Genomic DNA, 25326 nt, shown 5'->3' with positions numbered 1-25326 from the left:
CCAAGTGTGTCCGCCTCCACCACCTTGCCTGGCAGCGCATTCCAGGCCCCCACCACCCTCTGTGTAAAATATGTCCTTCTGATATCTGTGTTAAACCTCCCCCCCTTCACCTTAAACCTATGACCCCTTGTGAACGTCACAACCGACCTGGGGAAAAGCTTCCCACCGTTCACCCTATGTATGCCTTTCATAATTTTATACACCTCTATTAAGTCTCCCCTCATCCTCCGTCTTTCCAGGCAGAACAACCCCAGTTTACCCAATCTCTCCTCATAACTAAGCCCCTCCGTACCAGGCAACATCCTGGTAAACCTCCTCTGTACTCTCTCCAAAGCCTCCACGTCCTTCTGGCAGTGTGGCAACCAGAACTGGACGCAGTATTCCAAATGCGGCCGAACCAACATTCTATACATCTGCAACATCAGACCCCAACTTTTATACTCTATGCCCCGTCCTATAAAGGCAAGCATGCCATATGCCTTCTTCACCACCTTCTCCACCTGTGACGTCACCTTCATGGATCTGTGGACTTGCACTACCAGGTCCCTCTGCGTATCTACACCCTTTATGGTTCTGCCATTTATCGTGTAGCTCCTCCCTACATTATTTCTACCAAAATGCATCACTTCGCATTTATCAGGATTGAACTCCATCTGCCATTTCTTTGCCCAAATTTCCAGCCTATCTATATCCTTCTGTAGCCTCTGACGATGCTCCTCACTATCTGCAAGTCCTGCCAATTTTGTGTCGTCCGCAAACTTACTGATCACCCCAGTTACACCTTCTTCCAGATCGTTTATATAAATCACAAACAGCAGAGGTCCCAATACAGAGCCCTGCGGAACACCACGAGTCACAGGCCTCCAGCCGGAAAAAGACCCTTCCACTACCACCCTCTGTCTTCTGTGACCAAGCCAGTTCTCTACCCATCTAGCCACCTCCCCCTTTATCACCAGCCTACCATGAGGGACTTTGTCAAACGCTTTACTAAAGTCCATATGGACGACATCCACGGCCCTTCCCTCGTCAAACATTCTAGTCACTTCTTCAAAAAACTCCACCAGGTTAGTGAGGCATGACCTCCCTCTCACAAAACCATGCTGACTATCGTTAATGAGTTTATTCCTTTCTAAATGCGCATACATCCTATCTCTAAGAATCTTCTCCAACAACTTCCCGACCACGGACGTCAAGCTCACCGGCCTATAATTACCCGAGTTATCCTTCCTATCCTTCTTAAATAACGGGACCACATTAGCTATCCTCCAATCCTCTGGGACCTCACCTGTGTCCAGTGACGAGACAAAGATTTGTGTCAGAGGCCCAGCGATTTCATCTCTCGTCTCCCTGAGCAGCCTTGGATAGATTCCATCAGGCCCTGGGGATTTGTCAGTCTTTATATTCTCTAACAAACCTAACACTTCCTCCCTTGTAATGGAGATTTTCTCCAACGGTTCAACACTCCCCTCCGAGACACTCCCAGTCAACACATCCCTCTCCTTTGTGAATACCGACGCAAAGTATTCATTTAGGATCTCCCCTACTTCTTTGGGCTCCAAGCATTATTCCCCACTTTTGTCCCTGAGAGGTCCGATTTTTTCCCTGACAACCCTTTTGTTCCTAACGTATGAATAAAATGCCTTGGGATTCTCCTTAATCCTGTCTGCCAAGGACATTTCATGACCCCTTTTTGCCCTTCTAATTCCCCGTTTGAGTTCTTTCCTACTTTCTTTGTACTCCTCCAGAGCTCCCTCCGTTTTTAGCTGCCTGGACCTAATATACGCCTCTCTTTTCTTTTTGACCAGTCCCTCAATTTCCCTGGTTATCCACGGTTCTCGAATCCTACCCTTCCTATCCTTCTTTTTTACAGGCACATGCCTGTCCTGTAGCCCTAACAACTGTTCCTTAAAAGACTCCCACATGCCAGATGTGGATTTACCCTCAAACAGCCTCTCCCAATCAAGAGCTGCCAATTTCTGCCTAATCCCACTAAAGTTAGCCTTCCCCCAATCCAACACCTTACCCTTGGGACACCACTCATCCTTTTCCATCACTATCCTAAAGCTAACAGAATTGTGGTCACTATTTGCCACATGTTCCCCTACCGAAACTTTGAAGACCTGACCGGGCTCATTCCCCAGTACTAGGTCCAGTATAGCCCCCTCTCTAGTCAGGCTATCTACATATTGTTCCAAAGAACCCTCCTGTACGCATTCTACAAATTCCTCCCCATTCAAAGTCCCAGCTCTCAGCGATTTCCAGTCTATACCAGGGAAATTGAAGTCTCCCACTACAACAACCCTATTTTTCCTGCACCTATCCAGTATCTCCTGACATATCCGTTCTTCCACTTCCCTTGGGCTGTTGGGGGGCCTGCAGTATACCCCCAACATAGTGACTGCGCCCTTCCTGTTTCTAAGCTCCACCCAGAGTGACTCGTTACACGATCCCTCTGAATTGTCCTCCCTCTGCACCGCTGTAATATGCTCTCCAACTAATACTGCTACTCCCCCACCTCTTTTGGCCCCTCCTCTGTCTCGCCTAAAACACTTGTACCCCGGAATATTCAGCTGCCAGTCCTGTCCCTCTTTCAACCAAGTCTCTGTCACCGCAACCACATCCAAATTCCTCGTGAGCATTAAGGCCCTAAGTTCGTCTGTCTTACCTGCTACGCTCCTTGCATTGAAGTATAAGCACCCCAGACCTCCAGGCCCAGTGAGGTCATCCTCCCCCAGAGTGCTATTCTTCTTTGCCAGCCTTGTCCCAGCCCCAAGCTCGTCCCCAGCCTCTACACTTGTAGACCTAATATTTTGATCCCCACCCCCCTGCCATACTAGTTTAACCGTTAACCGTTTCTCTCTCCATAGATGCAGCATGATTCTTTTCTGACTTGACATCCACCTATATGCACTCTTGAGAGGAATCATTTGACGGTGATGGGGGCAAACCTAACTGACTTATTTTCTCTCAGTAACTCAGACATGCCAGTTATAATGTCCCACTGCTGCCCTGGCCAGACTGCACCACTCTGGATGAAGATATTTGAGGAGGTTCAGCCACGTGACATTCCAGTCATGTGATATCTGATGATGTCCAAAGATGTGCGGGTTAGGTGGTTTGGCCATGCTAAATTGCCCCCTTCGTGTCAGGGGGATTAGAAGGGTAAATAAATATGTGGGGGACAGGGCCCTGGTGGGATTGTTGTCGGTGCAGGTTCAATGGGCCTAATGGCCTCCTTTTGCATGTGCCACTTGCCTGCAGTTTGTAACACTACTGCATTTTTATTATGAAGTTTCAGTCCCCGTAATTTAGCTCAGGGTTCTGCAGTAGTTGTTGTTGTTGAGCAGCAAGGTCGTGAGGACCTTGAGGCTACCCGTGAAGCAAGTATACAGGCAGAAACCACGCCGACAGTAATCTGAAGTAAGATCTCTACTTTTCTCTGCAGCAGTCGGACACTGTGTCATGAAAATGGAACTTACAACCATTGCTGTGGTGGGAAGATTGAGGAACCTCTCCATCAAGGGAGGGGGTCACAGTAGCGGGCAAGTTCTAATTATCTTTCAAGCTGTGAGCAGCAATGCCTGGGAGATTCCTCTTTCACTTGGACGTTTCCCTGGCAATCCCTAAACATTAACCACTACATCCTGGCTGAAATCAGCCAACTCAGCGTATCACCCTAAAGACCTTCCTGAAATCTATGGCTCAACGCTAAGCCTGAGTTCACATCTGACCCCTAAACAGTCAGCGCAGCATTTTAGAAATACAATAAAGTTGAAATCAAAATCCAGAACTGGGTCTTTAAATACTTTTTATTTGACTAGTGTAATGAAATGTACAGGTAAAATTGTAGACAGGACAATTAGTTGTTTCCAAATGAATGGCTTTACATACTTCAAGGTAAAAAAATGTTTTCAAAGCACATATTAATACTGAAACGTTTAAATAAGGAATAAAGTCTTCACACAGAAAACACAAGTTAGATTTCAGCAGTGCAAATATAACTGTTTGATTATACATAAAAGGTGACATGTTGCTACTTATCCATTACAAAATAAAAGTGAAAATGCTACTCTACTGCCAGTTTATTTTAACATAATAGGCTGAAAAATAACTATTTTCATTAGATTGGCATTACAAAATTGGTGCAATAACATACCTATCATACCTTAATGTATGCACTTTGATGTGATATATATGATTCTACCATGTTTTAGCAAACAAACAACAATTCTTCAAATATTTTTTCTGAATAACTATACGCCTTTAACATGGTTGAAACAGATGAAGAGTGTCCAGCTCTCCAGACTCAGTTTATAGCTAACAAGGCTTTTCACAAATCCACTGTCATGTAACAACATGATTGCATAACATACTCACTGTGTGTTTCAAAATAAATAAAGGTATGAAAATGTCTCAGCATTTTAACACAATAGATCACATTATCCCAAATATAACCTGTGACTGAAATGTTCAACCAGCTGTCTACAAAAGGAAAAGCATTGGCGGAAAATAAACTCCAGCCTTTCCTGACTTGATACAGAATATGGATATTGGTGCCTAACAAACAAATGAGTGTATGAAAATAGACTCATGCAGCAATTTCTCATTTTTTCCTCTCTACATTGAAACAGTGCCCCCACTTTGAGCATGATCCCTTGGTGGTGAAGCACTTTGGGACATCCCAAGTGTGTGACCAATTGCTAAAACAATGCATGTTTTACTTCGTTCAATGTTACAGTTTCGTTGGGGTGCAGCCCATGAGGTCAAATCACTTTGATTTTATCATATCGTGTTCAGTCAGTTTTCTAGTATCTATTAACCTCAAAGCAGCAAACCAACCAAGGGACAGAAATGCTTCTTCACAACATTTCAGGGTGGTTCCCGATGATGGAGATTGTGCAAAATGAATGGAATGTGCGAGCTTAATGCAATGAAAGGCAATATTGTATCCAAGAGTATTTCTAAACAGGAATGCATGTTTCATGCATTCTTACATTAGCAAATCATAGTGAACAAAAAAATTAGGGTCAACAATAAAGATATTGCATTCATGAAGTCAGCTACTAAATTTTAAAAATCATTTGGCGCAACCCTTTGGACACTGGCTCAGGTCACAGGAAATGGCCACAAATACACATTGCATTTTGTGGTGATTTCAGCCTTTTGAATAATTTATGAAAGACAAATTTAACCCCAAAGAACTGCCATTCTGTATCAGGTGGGAGGTTTGACTCCAAAACCTCTCCAGCAGGCCCACTCCTGGTTTTAGTGGACGTGGGATGATGGATGGTTGTAGGGTGCAGGTGCAACAAATTTTATAGCAAGCTGGGTAGCCTTAGATTGATCCATAATTTAACATTTAACTCTGGCTAGACAGGTTTTCCTGTCTAGCCAGGAAACTAACAACTAAAGGAAGGTGAGAATTGTTGTATCAAGGAAGAAAGTGCATCTCCACTTAACTGCTGCATTCAGTATACATGCATTTCCAACCCCCAGCAATAGGACACTCTGCATAACCCTTCTGATCTCCCCATGGAGTCTCTGGTCTTGTCCCTAAGGTCTTGAATTGCCCAAATCACCTAGCCCCAACCTCTGATCCCACAGGTTTCTATTCTTCCAATCCAACACCGAGTCTCCAATCCTACAGGCCTCCAATCGCTCAACCACCCCCCCACCCTGGCCTCTGCTCTCCGCTCCCCCCCCCCCACCCCCACCCCCCAACATCACTAAATCCTGGCCTCTGATCTCTCACTCCCTCCCCAACACTCCTGGCTACAGCCTGTTGCCGAAAGTCTACCTGCCTGTCAGCTAACCAGCTTCCCAGTCAGTCGGGAACAGAGAAAATAAATTCAGTAAAGCCTGAGGGATACTCATTCTTCCAGGTTTCCCGGCCTAAATCCAACTTCCCCACTCCCACCCCAATTCTGAGTAAAAAATCCAGCCCCTAAAAACAGAATGATACAGCACCAAAGGAGGTAATTCCATCCAATATGGCTACGCTGGTCCTTTAAAGATCTATAATTAGTTCCTGCTCTTTCCTGTAGCTCTGCAATTTCTTCTAGTGTGTTTAATAGTAATTGTGTTTCCTTTCCAAACTAAGACACTCAAGGAAGGATCTAATGGCAGGTGGATGCCAAATGATTCAATATTGCTAAGGGAGGCACAGCCCTCATCACTGGATTGCAACATAATAAAGACATCGTGAAAGCATCCACAATATTGCTATCATACAATTTATTTCCCCATCCCGCCAACAAAACCTCCTGCTATTTCCTTGCTACTGAACACTTTAAGTGTCACATTTTCAGTCGTTCCATCCTTCCTTAAGGATAGCAGGTAGGATATCGTCAAGACCATCTGGCAGATATGGTACAGACAAAATGTAATGTCAACTGTTTGGTGGCAGTACATGCTGTATCTTTTAGAACTTGGGACACCTAAAAAACAGAACTCTCCTTCAAATTTATTGCGAGAGTTTTTTCTATCTGTGCTTCTCGAGAAAAGATGGCTTTGGATTTTTGGTTTTCAAAACTCCACAACTTTCTTCATGCTAGTCCAGGATTTGTTGTACATAGGTGAAAGATTGATTGCGAGGATTATTCTTCAACTTCATTATCATTATATCATGAGACAGAGGCAAACTAGATATCTTATTGCATCTCGTTATTCCTATGTTCCTAATCAAATTGGTGACCAAACTTTAACATAAGAGTTTTCGATCTATTTTTATCTAACATTGAGCCTCAAAATCTCTGGCAAAAACATGCACTGATTTTTCATGAACACATGAAACTGATGAAAACAAGCAAAATACAGGCATCTGTGGTTGATTTTGCACATATTAAAGATCTGATAAATAGAAACAAAATTCCCAAACAGAATTGAACTCCACAAACGAGAGCACCAGTTTGAAACATGTATTACCAGAGACAAGAATCCTGACATTTTTTGATCTGCCTGAGCTCAGAGAGTTGCTTGAGGATTTAACCAGCTGGGTGTTACATATCCAAAAAGTGCCGAAATCACTTTAAAGAGCGATTATTTTCTACTCAACTTCACAAATATAAAAACCAAGCAAACTCTTTGGACAAGCGGTAAATCTATATTAAGTTGAAACAGTAACATGTAAATCGAACACTGCAGCTACGTTGCAGCATTTTCACCTCCTTTTCCTTTCTTACAATTTCTCCATCCCACTCAGATGTTCTCCCCCGACAGAACTGAATTTCATTTGGCAATGGTTACCCCTGGGAACCAGCAGACTTCCAGTAATTCACTTAAGTGGCTATTCTTCACACGTCAGTTTTTTAAAATGTTCTTTACTCCATCCTTGAAGTTACAAAGCCAATGCTCAGAATGGACTGGGCAAATCCAAATCCATTCCTTGCTTGCTCCAAAAACCAAATTCAAAATCCAACTGAATCCAAATTCATGGTTTCCTCAAGAGAGACAAACAAGATCCAAGCTGACAAGATGAGGCACAGCAATCCATCTTCATAGAATCCCTACAGTACAGGAGGAGGCCGTTCGACCCATCAAGTCTGTACCAACCACAATCCCACCCAGGCTCTATTCCTGCAACCGCACGCATTTACCCTGCTAACCTGCCTGACACTCGGGTCAATTTAGCATGACCAATCAACCTAATCCACATTTTTGGACTATGGGAGGAAACTGGAGCACCCGGAGGAAACCCACGCAGACATAGGGATAATGTGCAAACTCTACACAGACAGTGACCCAAGGCCAGAATTGAACCTGACCCTGGTGCTGTGAGGCAGCAGTGCTAACCACTGTGCCACCGTGCCGCTTGGGCTTAATCTGACGCTTGATCTGATACTACACTTGATCTTTGCCAAAATGCCGAGTCAGTTTAGACAGTGAAAGTCATTACTGTAATCCACCTTTTCTGACATCTATATAAGTAGCAATCAAGAATGGAACCTTGGCTGGTTTCTCTTCCCTGCCCTCCACTCCAATTAGACAATACCTCAGCTCATATTCACTAACAGGCAGCAGTTTTCTCATTTTATTTTGCCCTTGTTAAATTGCTGTTTAGTACCAGTTACCCTGACAATTCACACAAAATAACTGCATATATCAGAGCAGCCAATTATATACAAATACTGCAAAGGACACGAAAAGACCTGCATTACATGTGGCATATGTTGCCTTTATGTCACTGTAGAAAGAAACGGATTTCAAATATTAATGACGGTATCAGAACAAATGCAAAGGTATGGAAGTGAAACAATTAATACAGCTGTGAATTGACATTTTTAAATAGAATTTTGTGCAGTCCTGTAACAGGTCCAGTATTGATAAACTTGCAATGCTGCCGCATTTTATAAATTTTTAAAATAGTTCATGACTATCTGGTCCAGTATTTCAATAACTGACTTCAGTTTTGAAAGCAATTTAAGCGTTTTGCTTCTTATTGCAACCCAGTTAGGCACAGGTGGGGATAGTGTGAAGCTAGCACTAGAGTAGACAATGCAATCTATGCAACAAAGAATAAATAATGGAAAGGGCCTGGTAGCATCCAATTCAATCAAATTTGGATTTAAAAGTAATTATTTTTGCAAAGGCTGTTGCTATGTTCACATTTTATCTATCTCTCTGATGCTAGCTAAATGTTGCATGGAATGTAATTTTTTATTGAGGTTCTTTCTTAAAAGTAGAAATAGTATTAGTGGTACAGTTTCTATGGGAGGATGCAAAGGAATTAAGGCCTTTCATAGGCTGCAGTGTTGAAGCATCCATGAGGTAAAGCGGCTTTGATGTCTTTTAGGTTTTGAATATCTCCAAGGATGTCCTGAATATTTTGGTCATAAGCTGCTATTGCTTCTCTTTGCTGTCTGGCAACTTCCTCCAAATTCCGTTGATTCAATACAAGTTCTTTGGTCAAGAGATCTTTGGAGCTCTGCAAGGAATCCTCTACACGTTGTAGGTTATTAATGTCGAACTCGGCTGGGTTACCTGCAAAAGAGAGAAGATATAAACAATGCTTTCATGATTAAAAAATGCGTGAGATAAATGGATAGATATGGAATGGTGAGATATGAGATAGGATAGATGTGAGATAGGGACAGCCACAAATATTTAAGTATAATGGTGGAGATAGTAAGATCGAGCTTTCACGGGGAAGTCTTGTACAGTCTCTCGAAATCAGATGTTGAAACATACATTCTGAAACTTTGAAGTCCCACTTCATATGCACTGTATATGATCCTTTGCAACAGATTAGCATTAAAAATTCATCCTTAAACTGATGTGTACTTCAATTCCAAGTCTGTTTAACTTGTGTTGAATTAGAAACTTCCATTTGCAGAGCAGCACAGAAGCAACACAATGAATACTGTGCTTTGGTGCCAAGTGTGACTGAATGTCCCTCAATTCCCAATCCTAATCACAGCTGAAGCTGGCAAACACTTTCCCACATGGATGCAGAGAAAATCAAGGGAGGCTCAACACCAAACCAGGTCATATTTTGGCATTGAATAGCATTGCCAAAGACCTGGAAACAGATTGCCCACTGGTTTGTATGCAGCAAATGCCAGGGAGTAAGCCGATAAAGAATCCTGCCCTTAGGCTGAACAAAAACTCATCACTGTGCAGTGTATTACATCTATAGTACACAGCGTTTTTATGAGTTAATGAATACCATTGGTTAGAGAGGCAAGTGCTGTATCTACTGTCAGTCAGTAAATCATGCTCTCTTCTGTCAGTTGGTAAATCATGCTGTGTACTGTATATATGGAAAGCTCCATTTCAGTTTATCCCATTTTCTACATTAGTAGTTGGCATAGAGGTAGCATGGGGAGTGGATGGGGGTTTGAGGGGTTGCAGGCTAGAGGAGCTAAAACATAGGCAAACAACCAGGGTGAAGTCCCAGATAACTAAGGCAAAACTTTTAAATGGCCCACTTCAGCATGCAGTGGCCCCTGTGGCCATGTCCAATCTTCTTCTGGGGTGGGCTTGACTCCATCCCACATCCACTCCCCGAGGGTATTTGCTATCAAGCTGGCTCTGCCAAGTCAGGAAAATTTCCAGCTCCAGCTACCCATCGCAATGTTGAAAATATGGTCCTTGGGCTCCTAGACTGTACTCTCTGATGTGCGATTGATTCACACGGGAGGCTCGAACATACCCGGGAATAAAGGCTTTTATTCACTACAAATAGGAGCACACTACTCAACAATATTATCCCAGACTAAAGACTACTAGGAAGTAGCAGTGACCTTTATACTCCTGTAAGAAGGCGGAGTCCTGGGCGGAGCCGAACGGAGTGTACCACATAAACAGTAATAACAGGTGGAATACCCAAATCCTAACCCCAACAGCAACGAGAGTAACATATATACAAGTACCCATAGTGGGAACCATCTATGGTTCACCACACTCTCGTTAGACTGCAGCACTGGTCTAGGATTTATAGCAGTGATGCCTTTTTGACAAAGTTTATGATTAACTTAATAAAAGCAAATTACTGCAGATGCTGGAATCTAAAACCAAAAGAGATACAGATGCTGCCAAACCTGAGATTTTCCAGCATTTTCTCTCTTGGTTTATGATTAACTTTTTTGTTTCTAAACATCTGATGCAGAATGAGATTTCATTATATTTACAGCCGTCAAGCTCAGTTTTTAACTCTGTTACACTCACCCATAGAAAGCAGTAACTTGGTTATCAAATCCATTGTGTCTTTTATGGAATCCTTTGCACTTGCTATATTCATGTCAGCATCATTTATGCTGTCTGTAATCTGGAACAGTAAATGCATGGGTAAGTTCACTATGTCATGTGATAACAGCTTGCAGAGTGAAACAGCTCCAAACTGGATCTAAATTTCTCAATTTTAGTATTGGGTGTGACGAGGGTGGTATCATTGTTCTCAATAACAATGAGACTTGAGGAAAGAAAAATAAACTTAGTTCCTGCTCTTAACCAAACCATATATCCTGACTAAAAGAATATCCAGAACAGTCCTTCAGGCAAGAATAGAATCAGGCTTAGCCATCCAATGTTAGAAATCCTGTCAACATTTACTGCTCAGGGTCATACATGAACATTAAGAGGGAATGTCATCAACAACTGAATGATCTTCCAGTCGTCTAGTATAAACCATTACCTTCAGCCCAATGAAGAAAAAAGGTGAGAGAACTAAAGGGTGGTGCCTAGGAGAGACAAGGATGGTGATGTATGCTTAATGGCACAGGACAAGGCTAGAATGTTTAATGAGTATTGGTATTTACTAAAGAAGAGTATGCTGACAAAACATTTGTAGAAGCAGAAATAATAGAGGTAATGGATAGGGTGAAAATGATTGGCAAGAGATATTGGAAAAGCTGGCAATGCCGAAAGTGGATAAATTGCTTGTTCCAAATAGCTTACATCCTGGTTGCTAGGGAAGAAGGTACAGAGATAGTGGAACAGCTTCCAAGATTCCCTAGACAGGGGTGATGTACCAGAGGACTGGAAGGTGGCAAATGTGCCCCCTTCCTGTCCTTTGTTCAACAGAGGATGTTAGATCATTCCAAGTAACTACAGGACATTCAGGTTAACATAGATGTGGGAAAGTTTTGGAAACAAAAATCAAGGAAATATTTCATAGGCACCTGGACAGATTTGACTTAATTAATGAGAGCCAACATGGATTGTAAAAGGCAGACTGTGTTTGACTGATAGAATTTATTGATAAAGTAGGAGGGAAGGTTGGTGAAGGGAATTCAGTGAATGTTGTCTATTTGGATTTCAAGAAAGCATTTGAGAAGATATCAAAGTTGGCTGATAATATTGAGGTTCATGGAATAGGAAGGTCAGTGTCAACTTGGAGAAAAAATGGGCTTAAGGAATAATAGTTTTTAATACTGGAGAATCATAGACCATGGTGGTTCCCAAGAATTCAGTGCTGGGACCACTAGAAATTGAAATGCAGAATAAAATTTCAATATTTGCCAAACTTGGGGTGTGGCAAACTATGAAGACAGCAACAGGGTATAGACAGATAGGCTGACTGGGCAGACAAGTGGCAGATGAAATTTAATACAGAGAAGTTTGTGGTGATGCATTTTGGCAGAAAGGATAACGAGGCCAGTCATACTCAACAACATCGATCTAAAGAGTGTGGATGGACAGAGAGACTGTGGTTCATGTGCATAGATTTTTGAAGGTGAGAGAGTAATTAGCAAAACATATGGCATTTTGGGATTCATAAAAAGAGGTATTGAGTATAAAAGCAGAGAAGTCATATAAAGTATTCATGAAGCTTAAGTTAAGCCACAATGACAGTATTTCATCCAGTTCTGGTCACCACACTTTAGCAAGGACGAGAGGGTCTTTGAGAGCATGCAGAGTAGATTTACCAGAATGGTTACAGGGATAAAGGATTTCAGTCACAAAGTTAGGTTGGAGAGCTGGGGGTCTTCTCCTTGGAACAAAGGAGATCAAAGGAAAATCTGATAGAAATGTACAAGATCGTGGCAGCTTTAGATAAGGTAGACAAAGAGAATTTGTTCCAATTAGCTGTCGGTACAAGGTTTAAAGAACACAGGTTTAAGGTTTTGGGTGGTGATTTTGGAGATGTAAAGAGCTTTTTTACACAACAAGTGATAATGACCAAGAACTCCCTACCTACAAGGGTGGTGGAAGTGAAGACAATCAATGATTTCAAAAGGAATTTGGTAGGTACTTGTAGAAAATAAACTTGCAGGGCTACAGCAGAGGAATGGGGTAGGTTTCTTTCATGGGCGATGAACGTTGCTGGCAAGACCAGAATTTGTTGCCCATCCCTCACTGTTTTCAAACTGAGTGGCTTGCTCAGCCATTTCAGAGGGCAGTTAAGAATCAACCACATTACTGTGGGTCTGCAGTCACTTGTAGGCCAGACTGGGTAAGGATGGTGGATTTCTTTCCCGAAAAGAAATTAATGAATGAGGTGGATTTTTATGACAATCCATGGTAGTTTTATGGTCACCCTTATTGAGACTATCTTTCAATTCCATATATATTTTTTACTAAGAAAGCCTTGGTGGGATTTGAACCAATGTCCCCAAAGCATTAGCATGAGCCTCTGGATTGCTAGCCCAGCAACATTTCAACAATGCCACCATCGCCTTCTTGAATTGAGCTGGATTACTCTAAGGAGAACCTGGGCCAAATGGTCTCTTTCTGTGATGTACTGACTGTGGGCTGGATACTTTAGATGGTAAGATTTCCAACCTTGTCACTAAAAAAATCTGCGGCGAACTGATCCGCTGCCTGGAGCCTGGGATGGAAGTACATTCAGACGCTGTGTGTGAAGGCAGGAAAGGAGACCTGAGGCAGGGAGGAGTGGAGGGGATGGAGCCAGATTGCAAAAGTTAAGGAGGGGGGACACCAGGGGATGCAGAGACTTTTGTGGAAGTGGAGGGGCCGGTGGGAACCACAATCAGGAAAGAAGGCTCATGAGAGAGGCACACACCTTCTTGCCGTGGTCTGAGCAGGCCGTGTTCCTTCTCCTTTCCCTGTATCTGACCTCCTCCCGCCGACCTTAAAATTGTGGCCAGATGGGAAGCAGCCCTTAAGAGGCCAAGCCTCGATTGGGACGAGGGTGGATGGATCTCATTATGCATGCTTGGCTGTGAGCCCAGATGAATAAAAGGGTTAGCTCAGCAGGGGGTTCTGCATGGGCATGAGAAACCAGAGTTCAGCTCCAGAGGATGGACTCAAATATATTAGAGGACCTCTAACAGGCATGTAACACACTAACAACAGAATTATTTCTTTGTACAGTATTTCCTCATTTCTGATTATGATACACTTCGCTCTGATAAAATATTATTCCAGAATCACTCAATATTCTTCTATGACATTTGATCCCTTTAGTAGGCCAATGTACATTTCTTGCTTTCAAAAATACCGTACTTCATAAAGCCACCCAATAATCCCCTTCTAATTGTCCAATACTGGAATACAAAGGCTTATGGAGTATCGCACTGTCCCTTTCTCAGGTTTATATATTTATCTCTCAGGCAGAAACAAGTCACAGCCCCTCCAAGTGTCATAACCCAGCAATTGGTCAAATCACAACAAGTGGATTTTTAGAGGGCTAATAGGCACAAGAATAAAACCTTACAGTAAATTAGAGTAAATAAAACCACAAAGATCTCACCATCTCTGCCGCTGCTGTATCTCCACCCACAGATCTCTCTTTATTTATTACATCAGTCTGCAGCCTGTTCAGCTGCTCTATCATATCTTGCACCTCAGCATCCAGCGACCTGGTCTCAGTTAATGTAGCATCTGCATCGTCTAAAGATTTGACAGCCCTCTGTTATAGGATTGAAACAATAACAAAAGGTCATGTTGAAGGTTATTGTCAACATAAAAGTTAGAGATGGTGTTGGACAGAACATTATTCAAGCTGCAAGAAGTGACAATATAAAGCACGATACTACATTCGGGAAGATTTTGCTGTTGATAAATTATATTAGCGCAGGAGAAATTAAAATTTATGCATTTTGCCTTGGTCACATTGGTTTAACATGCACAGTCACATGTTGTTCACTCATTTTTCTAAAAAACAGCTGAAGAAATATATAGTAAGGAAAGATTTTAAAGATAAGTGCTCGACATAAATAGTCAAATATTTTAGAGAATGGTTCTTGCACTGCTCTAATCTTGGAAATGTCATCTATGAATTACAACTAGTCGGGGTTGAATAACGCAGATTGTCGGTTGGTTTGATATCCTGGAGTTTTGCCAAATAACTTTAGGGTGCAAGTGAGATCTTTCAAAGAGTTTTCTTTATTTCCTTAAAAAAAATTCTCTTTCCTGAAGAAGACGATTTATGTCGGGATATAATTGCACAAGCCGAGATGACAAGTGTTGGCAGTCAAATCGACCGTGAATGACATTACTACTGCTTCTGATGCTGCCCCCTCACCCTATATCTACACAAACAAACTTTCCATCTGGGTAAACTGTCTTCTGTCAGTAGTGTATGAGTTGTGAATGGTGTCTATCAAAAGGAGCAAAAACAAGAGGGTCAGGCACAGTGTTCAGATCCTTACAATTCTGAGTGACAAAAATGGCTTCAGACCTCCCTGGAAATCTTTTGCCGGTAATTTTGAATCCATGAAGTAAAGTAACTGACCCACTCCCCATAGAAAATAGTTGACCTCCATCTACTCTATCAAAACCTCTTATCTTGAAAGCCTCAATTCAGTCACCTCTTCTCTGTTCCATGGAGAACAGTCCTAACCTTTTCAACATCTCCTCATGACTGTAGTCCTTGTTCAAAGAAAATAGTTTTTAAAAAATGTACAAGTGGCAACAAAGAGACGCATGTAGATTTTTTTCTCCTTATACAGGACATTGATCCAGTTTTTATTTCTTTCCTTCACAGTGCTGAACCTGAAACATTACAGCAGCAGCAGTGGCAATGATTGCATGAGTGGAATATTCATTGTCCCTTTTAAGTTAGGATTTTTCAATGCAAGGCTACAACAGCAAAATGAATCAATAAGGAGCCATCCAGCAATGGTCTAAAGAGTTGCAAAGCAAATTAATTGCTCATTAACATTTGGTTTCACACTGTTTAATAGGGTTGAAAATTAATTGTAAATAATAGTACCTTCAGAACATCATTGGCAATAACATCTGCTTCCCTGGCTTTCCTTTTGGCATCACTGGCAGTCGTTTCTGCATTTCCCAATTCATCCTCAGCCTGATTAGTCTTTCTGTTCGCACCATCAATGGTCCTGATGATGCCAGGGATTTTTTTCAAAGCATTTTCAGCAGCCGTTTTATTGCTGATCACTCTTGTGTTAAAATCTGCAATATTGAAGCAAAGTGTAGACAGAGGTTAGGATAGTTCAGATCATCACATTTCTTAGAACTAATTTGGTATTTTATTCAAATGACACAGCAATGTCATGAACGATGATGTCTGTTGGGATTAAATATTCAATGTTTCCTCTGCTTATTTTGGCTCCTGTTGTTAAATTACTTCTTCGTGCTTAGCAAGGTGAAAGACATTAGCATTGGAGAATGAAACATCAGTGCCCTGATCTCTGTGACGCCAGCCATGCCCAATATAATGCAGATTTGCTAATGATATTTTGGGACAACCAGAAAATAGTTTTACAAGAGAAATACAAGGGAAAGTCTCATGAACAAATGGTTAAATGAAATAAGCTGCTCAGATCTCCTCATGTGGATGAAACTGTTTTTATACAATTGCAATGCTTGTTATTATATCCTAACAGCACAATGGTTAATTACATACCTCTTAGATTAGTTAAGATACGATCAACTTGTTCCAATGTGTATGACCCCTTTCTAACAGCATCTTCAGCCAGGTACTTGGCAGCGTTTGCTCTGGCATGTAACATGTCAGCAGTCTGCAAAGAGATGAAGCTTGTCAAAATGCTACAAGAAATCCAGAAAATTCTCTGCACACCTGAGGACCGACTACATGAACTTGCATCACTGGCACAAAACATCCCCTGGCAGAAGTGCATTTAGGGATTTGGGCTTTGAGATCAGTATGGCCTGAGGTCCATCATTAACACCTCCTACCTCCTGGCCAGTGAATCCACTCTCCACTTATCTGTTCCCAAGAGCAAAGCCTTGTTCATGAGCACACATTCATGATATGGACCCTCTAGTATCCCATCTTTCAATTCTGTAATCTACAGGCTAATGCAGAATTGGGACAGTATCACCATTGCAAAACAATTTATTCTTGTTCAGATACACTTGAGTAAAACTACAGCTGGTACCAAAAATTGTTGATGACTTGGGTTTGCGAAGGGACTCAGGTTATCAAATAGAGCAAGAAGTCTCACAACACCAGGTTAAAGTCCAACAGGCTTATTTGGAATCATGAGCTGCTACTTCATCAGGTGAGCAGCACTCCAAATGCTCATGATTCCAAATAAACCTGTTAAACTTTAACCTGATGTTGTGAGACTTCTTACTGTGCCCACCCCAGTCCAATCCCGGCATCTCCACATCATCAAATAGAATGCTAACTCTGCAACTTTACCTCATGAATATGAAGGTTTTTGTTTATAGACACATAGGTATAGTGTCTTTATCCCTAGTGGGTTTGCCAGCTATATGGCAAGGCATGGGTTATGCCACTATTGAATCACATGCAACAAAGCACAATCTTTATTTTTTTTTAAGTGACACATTGAGCAACAAAATGGCATGTCAATCTTCCAGAAATCTCTTTACCTATCACAGGTAAGGTGAAGGTCTTACCCTTTGATCTATTTCTCCATTTTCCAAAATCTTTCTTATGTTCCTCTGGAAATCTCTAACATCATTCTTCAATCTTTCGTATAATTCCAGCTTTTCATTCAGCTCAAATCCGATTGTACTCTTTTGGAGCTGGAGTTGATCTGCCTCATTCTGAGGGGCAAAAACAAGGATACACTTTGCATTTTGACTTTGTGCAACAAACATCCAGAACATTTAATACATATTATACAGACTTCATCTCTATCTGTCCTCTACTTATCCCCAATTTCACAGCTAAACTTGGGCTTTCCCACAATGCAAGACAAGGTAGTGAGGATAAAAGAATTTCCATGAAAGGGTGACCGTGGGGGCGATTCTCCCAGAAATATTCTAAGTGTTGAATTTGCATAAAATCTAGAATAAATCCTGCTGGTCTTTTCCGTGGGAGTTTCAAACTGAATCTCCCACACTCTGTGCATCACAGAGTGCCCTAGCATGATTCATGTAAAGGGGGTAGGGCCTATTCCCACTGGAGAGGCCAGCAGCATAGCGCGAGCGGACCACTGTGCGTGCGTCAATCTGTCAGCACCGAGATTGGTGCATGTGCAGTAGTCCCGCACTGCCGGCCTCCCTTTTGCTGGTTCAGCTCAATCGCTGGCCAGCCCCGTAACCCTTGCATTGCTGCCTCACCGACCCCCCCTCCCCCCCACCCCCCCCCACCCATGACCCGATCGCTGGCCCTCCGGACGTGTCTGGGCCAGCCTCAACCACCCCCTCCCTGGCCTGCCTCGATTTCATCCCTCCACCCCGGCAGCCCCGATCTCCCAAACCTGCCCCCACCAGCAGCCCTGATCGCTGGCCTCCCTCCCTCTGTCACGGCCGAGTGCAGAGTGGCAGCAGAACTCCCACCCCTACTGAATCCCCCCAGAAGCCTAATGGGGTGGGGCCTAATGGTTCCATTAGGCTCCACCCCATTAGGCCCCACCCCCTTACCACTGCCAATGCCCAGTGTGCAGTGCCAAAGTGCCCCCTGGGCATTGGCACTTTGCTCCTTGGAGATGGTCTTGATGGCCCCTCCTTCCCTCCAGCAGGGTTAGGCTGCCAGCTCCCTGCAAGTGGGGAACTATTGTAAACCCCACTGGAGTGAGACACCCGGCGAGGGGAGAGGCTCGCGGGCCCGGATATTTCAGTCCCAGGCCCACTAATTAGATGTAAAATATATTAAAATTGCCAGTTGAGTGATTTTCTTTTAGCTCTGTGCCGATTTCTGGCGCACAGCTGACAGCACCGGAAATCCAGCATTCGGAGGCTCGCGGAGGCCGTGGTGCCCAGCAGGGAAGCCCACTAAACGGCTTCCACTTGATTCTCCTGGTCACCTGCACTGCTAAAACAGCGCAGCAGGCTGGGAGAATGGCCCATATCTTTACAATTAACTTTCAAATTACACTGCTACTTTGAAAAATGACTCAGCGCTCATCCTTACAGTTCCCTTGTGCTGAAAAGGGGCAAAATAAAAGATTAAATAGGATCACAACTCCAAATAGATCAATTCAATGAACTCATTTTTAAATGATTTTTTTTTAAAAAACCTAACACCTTTCAGGAAGGAATGAACTCCTGCAAACACATTTAGTTTTCTGTTATGCAGTGACTGTCTCACCTGTCTAAAACTAGACAGTATTAAGGTGAGTTAGCTGGGTCTGATACTATCCTTGCCTGACAACTATCATCTAACTGGATTCATCATACAGTTACCAATAGTTAAAAGCTGATTCTTTTTTGAAAAATAAGTTCACAATCATTGTCAATGAATGGATATGAAATTATAATAAAAAGAGAAATTGTGGGTGCTTTCTTTAGTTTGCCTTCCTGTGACTTCTGCACAGTTTCCAAAGTTGTTTGGTGCCAGGATACATGGAGACGGAAGGAACATAGGAATTAGGAGGGAGAGTAGGCAATTCAGCCCTTTGAGCCCGCTCTGCCATTCGGAATGATCATGGCTCCATCTCATCCTAATTCCACTTCCCTGCCTTTTCCCCATAATCCTTTATCCCACTTTTGATCATATATTTATCTATCCCTTTCTTGAATCCATTGATTGATTCTGCATCCACTGCAGAATCTCTGAGGCAGTGAGTTCCATAGATTCACAACCCTCTGTGAGAAGTAGCTTCTCCTTAACTCTGTCAAGAACTTCCCCCCTCTTACTCTACAATTATGACCACTTGCCCTAGACTGTTCTAGAAGGGGAAACATTTGGTTAACATTTACTTTATCAATCCCATTGATTATTTTATATAGCTCAATCAAATCCCCTCTCATTCTCCTGTACCAACACGAGTACAAGCCCAAGCTACTCAACCATTCCTCAAATGACAGACAGTCCCTTTAAACCTGGGATCAATCTAGTGAACCTCTTCTGAACCGTCTCCAGTGCCACCACATCCTTCCTCAAAGAAGGTGACCAAAACTGAACATAATACTCCAAGTGTGGTCTCACCAATGCCTTATACAATTGTAGCAACTCTTCACTACTTTTATATTCTGGACCCTTTGCAATAAATGCCAAGATTCCATTTGCCTTCCTTATTACGGATCTATACCTGCATACCCACTTTCTGAGACTCATGCACAAGGACACCCACTTACCTCTGCACAGATGCCTTTTGAATCTGTTTCCCATTTAAATAGTAATTTGCCCTTTTATTTTTCCAGCCAAAATGGATAACCTCGCATTTATCCACATTAAACTCCATCTGCCAGATTCTGGCCCATTCCCCTTTCCTGTCAATATCCATTTTTAAACATTTTATCTCCTCATCACAGCTTGTTTTCCCACCTATTTTCGTGTCGTCAGCAAACTTCGCTATATTATACTCTGTCCCTGCTTGTAGATCATTGATATAGATTGTAAGTAGTTGTGGTCCGAGAACTGAACTCTGCGGGACCCCACTAATTATAGATCGCCAACTGGAGAAGGACCTATTTATCCCAACCCTCTGCTTTCTATCAGTCAGCCAATCATCAATCCAGCCACTATTCTACCCCCAACCCCTGGGGATCTAACCTTCTGGATCAGTCTCTTGTGTGGCACCTTATTAAATGCCTTCTGGAAGTCCGCATAGACCACATCCACAGGATCCCCGTTATCTACCTTGCTGGTTACATACTCAAAGAACTCTAGCAGGTTTGTCAAACAAGACTTGTCCTTCACAAAACCATGCTGACACTGGTAAATTGAGCTTTGCTTTCCCGGATGTTCAGTCACCTCTTCCTTAATGATTGACTCCAGCAACTTTCCCACCACAGAGTCAATGGTCTATAGTTTCCCACTTTTTGCCTCTTTCCTTTCTTGAATAAGGGCGCCACATTTGCATGTTTCCAGTTCACCGGTACCTTTCCGGAATCCAGGGAATTTTGAAATATCATAACTAATGCATCCACTATCTCTGCTGTCACCTCCTTTGACACCCTATGGTGTAGGCCATCAAGTCCTGGGGACTTATCTACTTTTAAACCCTTCAGTTTACTGAGTACCTTCTCCCTGGTTATAATCATTTCAAGATTCCACAGGTTGATGCAGCTCCATGAACTAATGGAACTAACTGCTCCCACATCCAACACACAGACTCTCAGATATTACTTACCTCAAGGACGGTTATATCAATCACTGGCAAGTTGTTCAGCTCATCAAAAATCCGCTCAGCCTTCTCACTAGCTTTCTCTGCTTTTGTGGTTATTCTGTTTGCTTGTTCATCTAGGTCCTCTGCTATATCACTGATTTGCTTAGACCTAACAAAATGAAATCTCTTAGAGTCACGCAAATAAAATGACACATACAGTCCAGCATCCATTATCTGGATTTCAATTCTATACCAGAATTTTCACAGAGCAATTCTTTACCCAAGACATTGCCTCATTAAACAGCCCACTAATTTACCTTGTTCTTTAAATTCTAACTTTTTGTGGTGATCCAACAACAAATATTCCCTTTGTTATTTGCATTATGCTCAGGCTGACCAACTCTTGTGAAATAAAATAAGGGAAGGTTAATGGAGGGGTGACTGTGAGAGAGGGGCACTGAATGGAGGAAGGGTTGGTAAGCTTGAGAGTGGGGGCAGGGAGGCCTCGAGAGCATAACAGCAAGGGTTAAAGTCACCTAAAACGAACAACTAGTCTCATTGAGTCATAACATCATCATCTCTCTCTCTCTCTGTTGGCTGGCTCACTCACTTGCAGTCTTGCTTGAATTATTCAAATTTACCCCGAGACTCCCATGATCAGTCTCCCACTGGCTGCCCTGGAAAGATGGGGCAACAGGTGTCCCTTAAGGGCCATGGAACAGTCAAGATAAGGGACAATCCCTTAAAACATGGATCAATTGGTCATTCTGACTACACTTCTCTTTATTCCCAGACTCAAGGCATTACTGTGACTCGCTTGACTTTGTACAAATTTTTCAACTCCGATTGGGGTTCCTGCCACTGTCAGATAATAGAACTTTCATTGTACTGTTTACAGTTCTTTTGCTGATAAAGAAACAATTGTAGCTACTCTTCCCTTAACAAAGCTTCATAATTAGTACATTTTCTATATGGCCCCTAGTTGATTTGGAAGAGAGCATGGGTTATATTACAGAACCATCAGTGCATGCTCATTGGTGATCAACATCACTCAACTCATTATAGTTCAGAGTTCTACAAGATGCTGTCTGTCTTGGTTCTATGAATTCTGACTGCAACCATTACCAAATCAGAAGTGGATTTTTCTTGCAATTGCAAAATCAATTTTGAATATTAATGGGTTCAGTTGAACATCAATTTGGAGAATTTTTAGACTGAATTTTCACAGAGTCAGGATGGTTCAGGACCCCTTTAAAAATGGGGGCTGATCCCAATTCTGAAATTCCTAACCCAATTCCCAGGATGTCTTTCAAGGATGCGGCTGGTTTGGGTTGTGAGCCTGCCCTTCCGACATGGATGGCTCCATTATGGGAATAGGCATCCTGGTCTTCTGTAATTTTCATGGAGTCAGTCACAGCCTCATTATGTATTCTTGGCTTAAAGTCCCGAAATCCATTATGCTTTGAAACACCTGAGCCCCAGGGACACATTGCTTGATTGAAAGCTCTGGCTCTCTAATACAGTGGAACCCTGATTTTACGCGTCCCACTTTAGCGCGAAATCGGATATGACGCGATCACGCGACGGACTCTTTTTTTTGCTATTTCTGGTTTAGTGATTTAGCGCGACCCCGATTTAGCGCGACCATGATAGTATTCGTGATAACATTTTACAGACTCCAACCATCGCGTTAAAACAGGGCTGCACTGTATATGTTGTCAATTTCACAATGTTCACTTGCATAAGATGAAGTGGTCTCAATTTCTGATACTGATACTTTAAAGGGTCTGGATGACTAACACTTTTATTGGCCTGTAGTAAAGGGGAGATTTTTTAAGAAGGTGGAAAGTTATCCATGAATGACTGTTTATTTAAAGTTTTAGTTGACACATCCCACTATAGCACTCATTGCTTTTATAAAGTATACAGTGGGTGAATGGACAAGGAAGGGCCAAAGCTTGACATGGAAGGTAATAGAGCTTGTTTGAGGGGCATACCTTGGCATAGAGGCATGGGACGCCATGAGGATGGGTGCGAGGCACAAGGTGGCATGGACGAGGAGTGTGTGGGGAGTAAGATAGTGTGAGGAGCGAGGGCTGGAGAGATTTTCTGTTGTTATTATAACTGGGTCTTTTAAACAACCTGCCATACACCCAGCATCTTCTGAACTCTTCCCTGGTCAGCTGGCCTGATTGCAGCCCATACACACACATGCTATCCCTACCCCCCAACCACACCCGCACACACAGAAATGTCCATCCTTGCAGCCACTTTCTCCCAAGGTAGGCCGAGTCGGGAATTTGCCCAACTCCACTACCCACCTCGAGGATAAAATTCCAGCCCATTGTCTCCAATCAATAGACTTCATACTGTCATTCCATTCAAACCATGGAGAATGCTTACATGAGATATAAAAACAGCAATGTGTAATGCAAGCATTCAAATTAGTGTTCTCAGATATTACCCATTGAAACTTGCTCCCACTTACTGCTGATTTAGGAGATTGATGGACTTTGTGGTTTTCTGATCATCTTTGATAACTTGAGTAATCAATTCCAGTGCTTCAAATGATGACTGGTTAGCAGTTTTGCTGAACTGTGCGATGTCATCGGCATCTCTCACATGCCTGAATGAAGGAAAACAAAAAGAAAAGCTCTTAATATTTTGTGGTGAAGTTTTGAGATGAAATTGAGAATGGGAAATATGTTGGAAATCAAAATGTAAATTAAAAGACCACTCTTACTTATCGGCCAATCTCCGAGCTTCGTCTGCGAGACCTGCCAGGTTGCTGCCTCCAACAGGACCCGTTGGCAGTGATGGCTGTAAGAATAAATGGTCCACTTATTACACTTGGCAACAAAATCTCAGCTATCCAAACATTAAAAGTTAACAAAATAAAACTGACCTCCTGAAAATGCTGTATTCCTCTTGCCCTGGATATTGGTGATCCGCTATTATTTTGCCCAAATATTCATCCTACGTAAACATATTTTCCTCTAAGAGTTGCCTTATGAGAGTGAAATCCCATTACCCTCTGAAACTAATCTACTGAAGTTAATTATGGCAACACCAGCTTAGATCAACAACCTCAACAGAGGACAGGGATTGAATTTGGTTACTATCCTGGTGTATATCATTCAGTCTCACAATGAGCAGGGCAACTTTTCATGAGCTACTGTGAAGCTTCAACATTGTTTTCGTAAAGTTTATTTATTAGTCACAAGTAGGCTTATATTAACATTGCAATGAAGTTACTGTGAAATTCCCCTAGTCGCCACCCTCCGGCGCCTGTTCAGGTACACTGAGGGAGAATTTAGCAAGGCCAATGCACCTAACCAACACGTCTTTTGGACTGTGGGAGGAAACTGGAGCACCCGGAGGAAACCCATACTCCACACAGACAGCAACCGAAGCCAGGAATTGAACCTGGGTCCTTGGCGCTGTGAGGTAGCAGCGCTAACCACTGTGCCACTGTGCCACCCATGGTGAGAGCCAGTCTGGAATATTGTGATATAAATTGATAATGCCTCCAAGATTTGTATTAACACCCACACAGTTTAAATACATTGTGTAACTTTCATATGTAGTTCTTGTTCTAGTTCTCATTACAAGGGACCATATCACAACAAAATAAGACATTGTGTTATAACATGGGACAGTGTCATACCAATTGGTTATGTCATAACTTGTACATCTCTCAACCCTTATCATTTGTATAGAGTTTGTGAAGTTTTAAAGGTTTAAAATGCCAGGACTGCCTTGGGTCGATTCACTATACTGACAAATGTTTTTGTCTTCACTGTAGCTCTTTCTATTTTGTATCCGTCAGAGCTATTGACTGAGTTTTTACCAACAACTGATAAGAAAATCTCTTTTTGGCTCATGAGGACTTACCATTTGGCCCAATTTTGTTCTACTTTCCTGGACCTTTGTCCTGACATTGTTTAACAACCTCTCTGTATCTTGGATGCGATCGCTGTATGTTAGTGTTAACTTTCTAGTCTCATCAACAGTTTTCCCAACGGTGTCCAGCTGATATGTCTCAGTTCCCAACTTCTTGTTAAGGTTCTTCAATTGGTCAAGATTGTTTTCATCTTTGACTGTAGAAAGAATCAGATTTTTACTATTGAGGGCAAATAGAACAGTACAGCACAGAACAGGCCCTTCGGTACGAATACTGTACATTCTTCAAGTTGTGACTCTTGAAGATCCCCACACTTGTCACTTCTGTTTGGCAACTGTCCAATCTAATCTGTCTTTTTTTGACATTAGACCAGGAAGAACCCAGGTTCAATCTGTTTCAAGTTAGTTGCTCTCAGCTAGCAAGGGTATTAGTATTACTTCAGTATCTGTAAATTTTCAGGGGGGTAACCATCAGCCAGTGTGCCCGATCCCAGTTTCCATTCTTACTGGAAGGTGTCCAATCATAAATGTGAAATGATTATCAGCATTGGACTTAACTGTGCTACTT

The 25326-nt window shown here is 42.4% G+C and overlaps 1 protein-coding gene across 2 annotated transcripts in view; it reads right to left on the bottom strand.

The window, feature by feature from the left end:
- Window positions 1-8014: 8014 nt before the first annotated feature.
- Window positions 8015-25326, bottom strand: part of LOC144497294 (laminin subunit gamma-1-like) — a 64779-nt gene continuing 47467 nt past the window's right edge. Inside the window, exons 14-23 of one of the 2 annotated variants that reach the window (XM_078218328.1) lie at window positions 24750-24955; window positions 23599-23675; window positions 23344-23481; window positions 20880-21024; window positions 17254-17403; window positions 16271-16385; window positions 15617-15816; window positions 14153-14311; window positions 10666-10765; window positions 8015-8979 (exon numbers count right to left, since the gene is read on the bottom strand). In XM_078218328.1, coding sequence (XP_078074454.1) covers window positions 8726-8979; window positions 10666-10765; window positions 14153-14311; window positions 15617-15816; window positions 16271-16385; window positions 17254-17403; window positions 20880-21024; window positions 23344-23481; window positions 23599-23675; window positions 24750-24955 — 1544 coding nt within the window. In that variant the 3' untranslated portion in view covers window positions 8015-8725. The remainder of the gene's footprint in view (window positions 8980-10665; window positions 10766-14152; window positions 14312-15616; window positions 15817-16270; window positions 16386-17253; window positions 17404-20879; window positions 21025-23343; window positions 23482-23598; window positions 23676-24749; window positions 24956-25326) is intronic. The other variant, XM_078218327.1, reaches the window with a different exon arrangement.

The sequence above is a fragment of the Mustelus asterias genome, chromosome 8 (assembly GCF_964213995.1).
Source record: "Mustelus asterias chromosome 8, sMusAst1.hap1.1, whole genome shotgun sequence".
Classification (NCBI taxonomy): domain Eukaryota; kingdom Metazoa; phylum Chordata; class Chondrichthyes; order Carcharhiniformes; family Triakidae; genus Mustelus; species Mustelus asterias.
The sequence above is the reverse complement of the archived record's forward strand: the minus strand, read 5'-3'. Positions and strand labels throughout refer to the sequence as shown.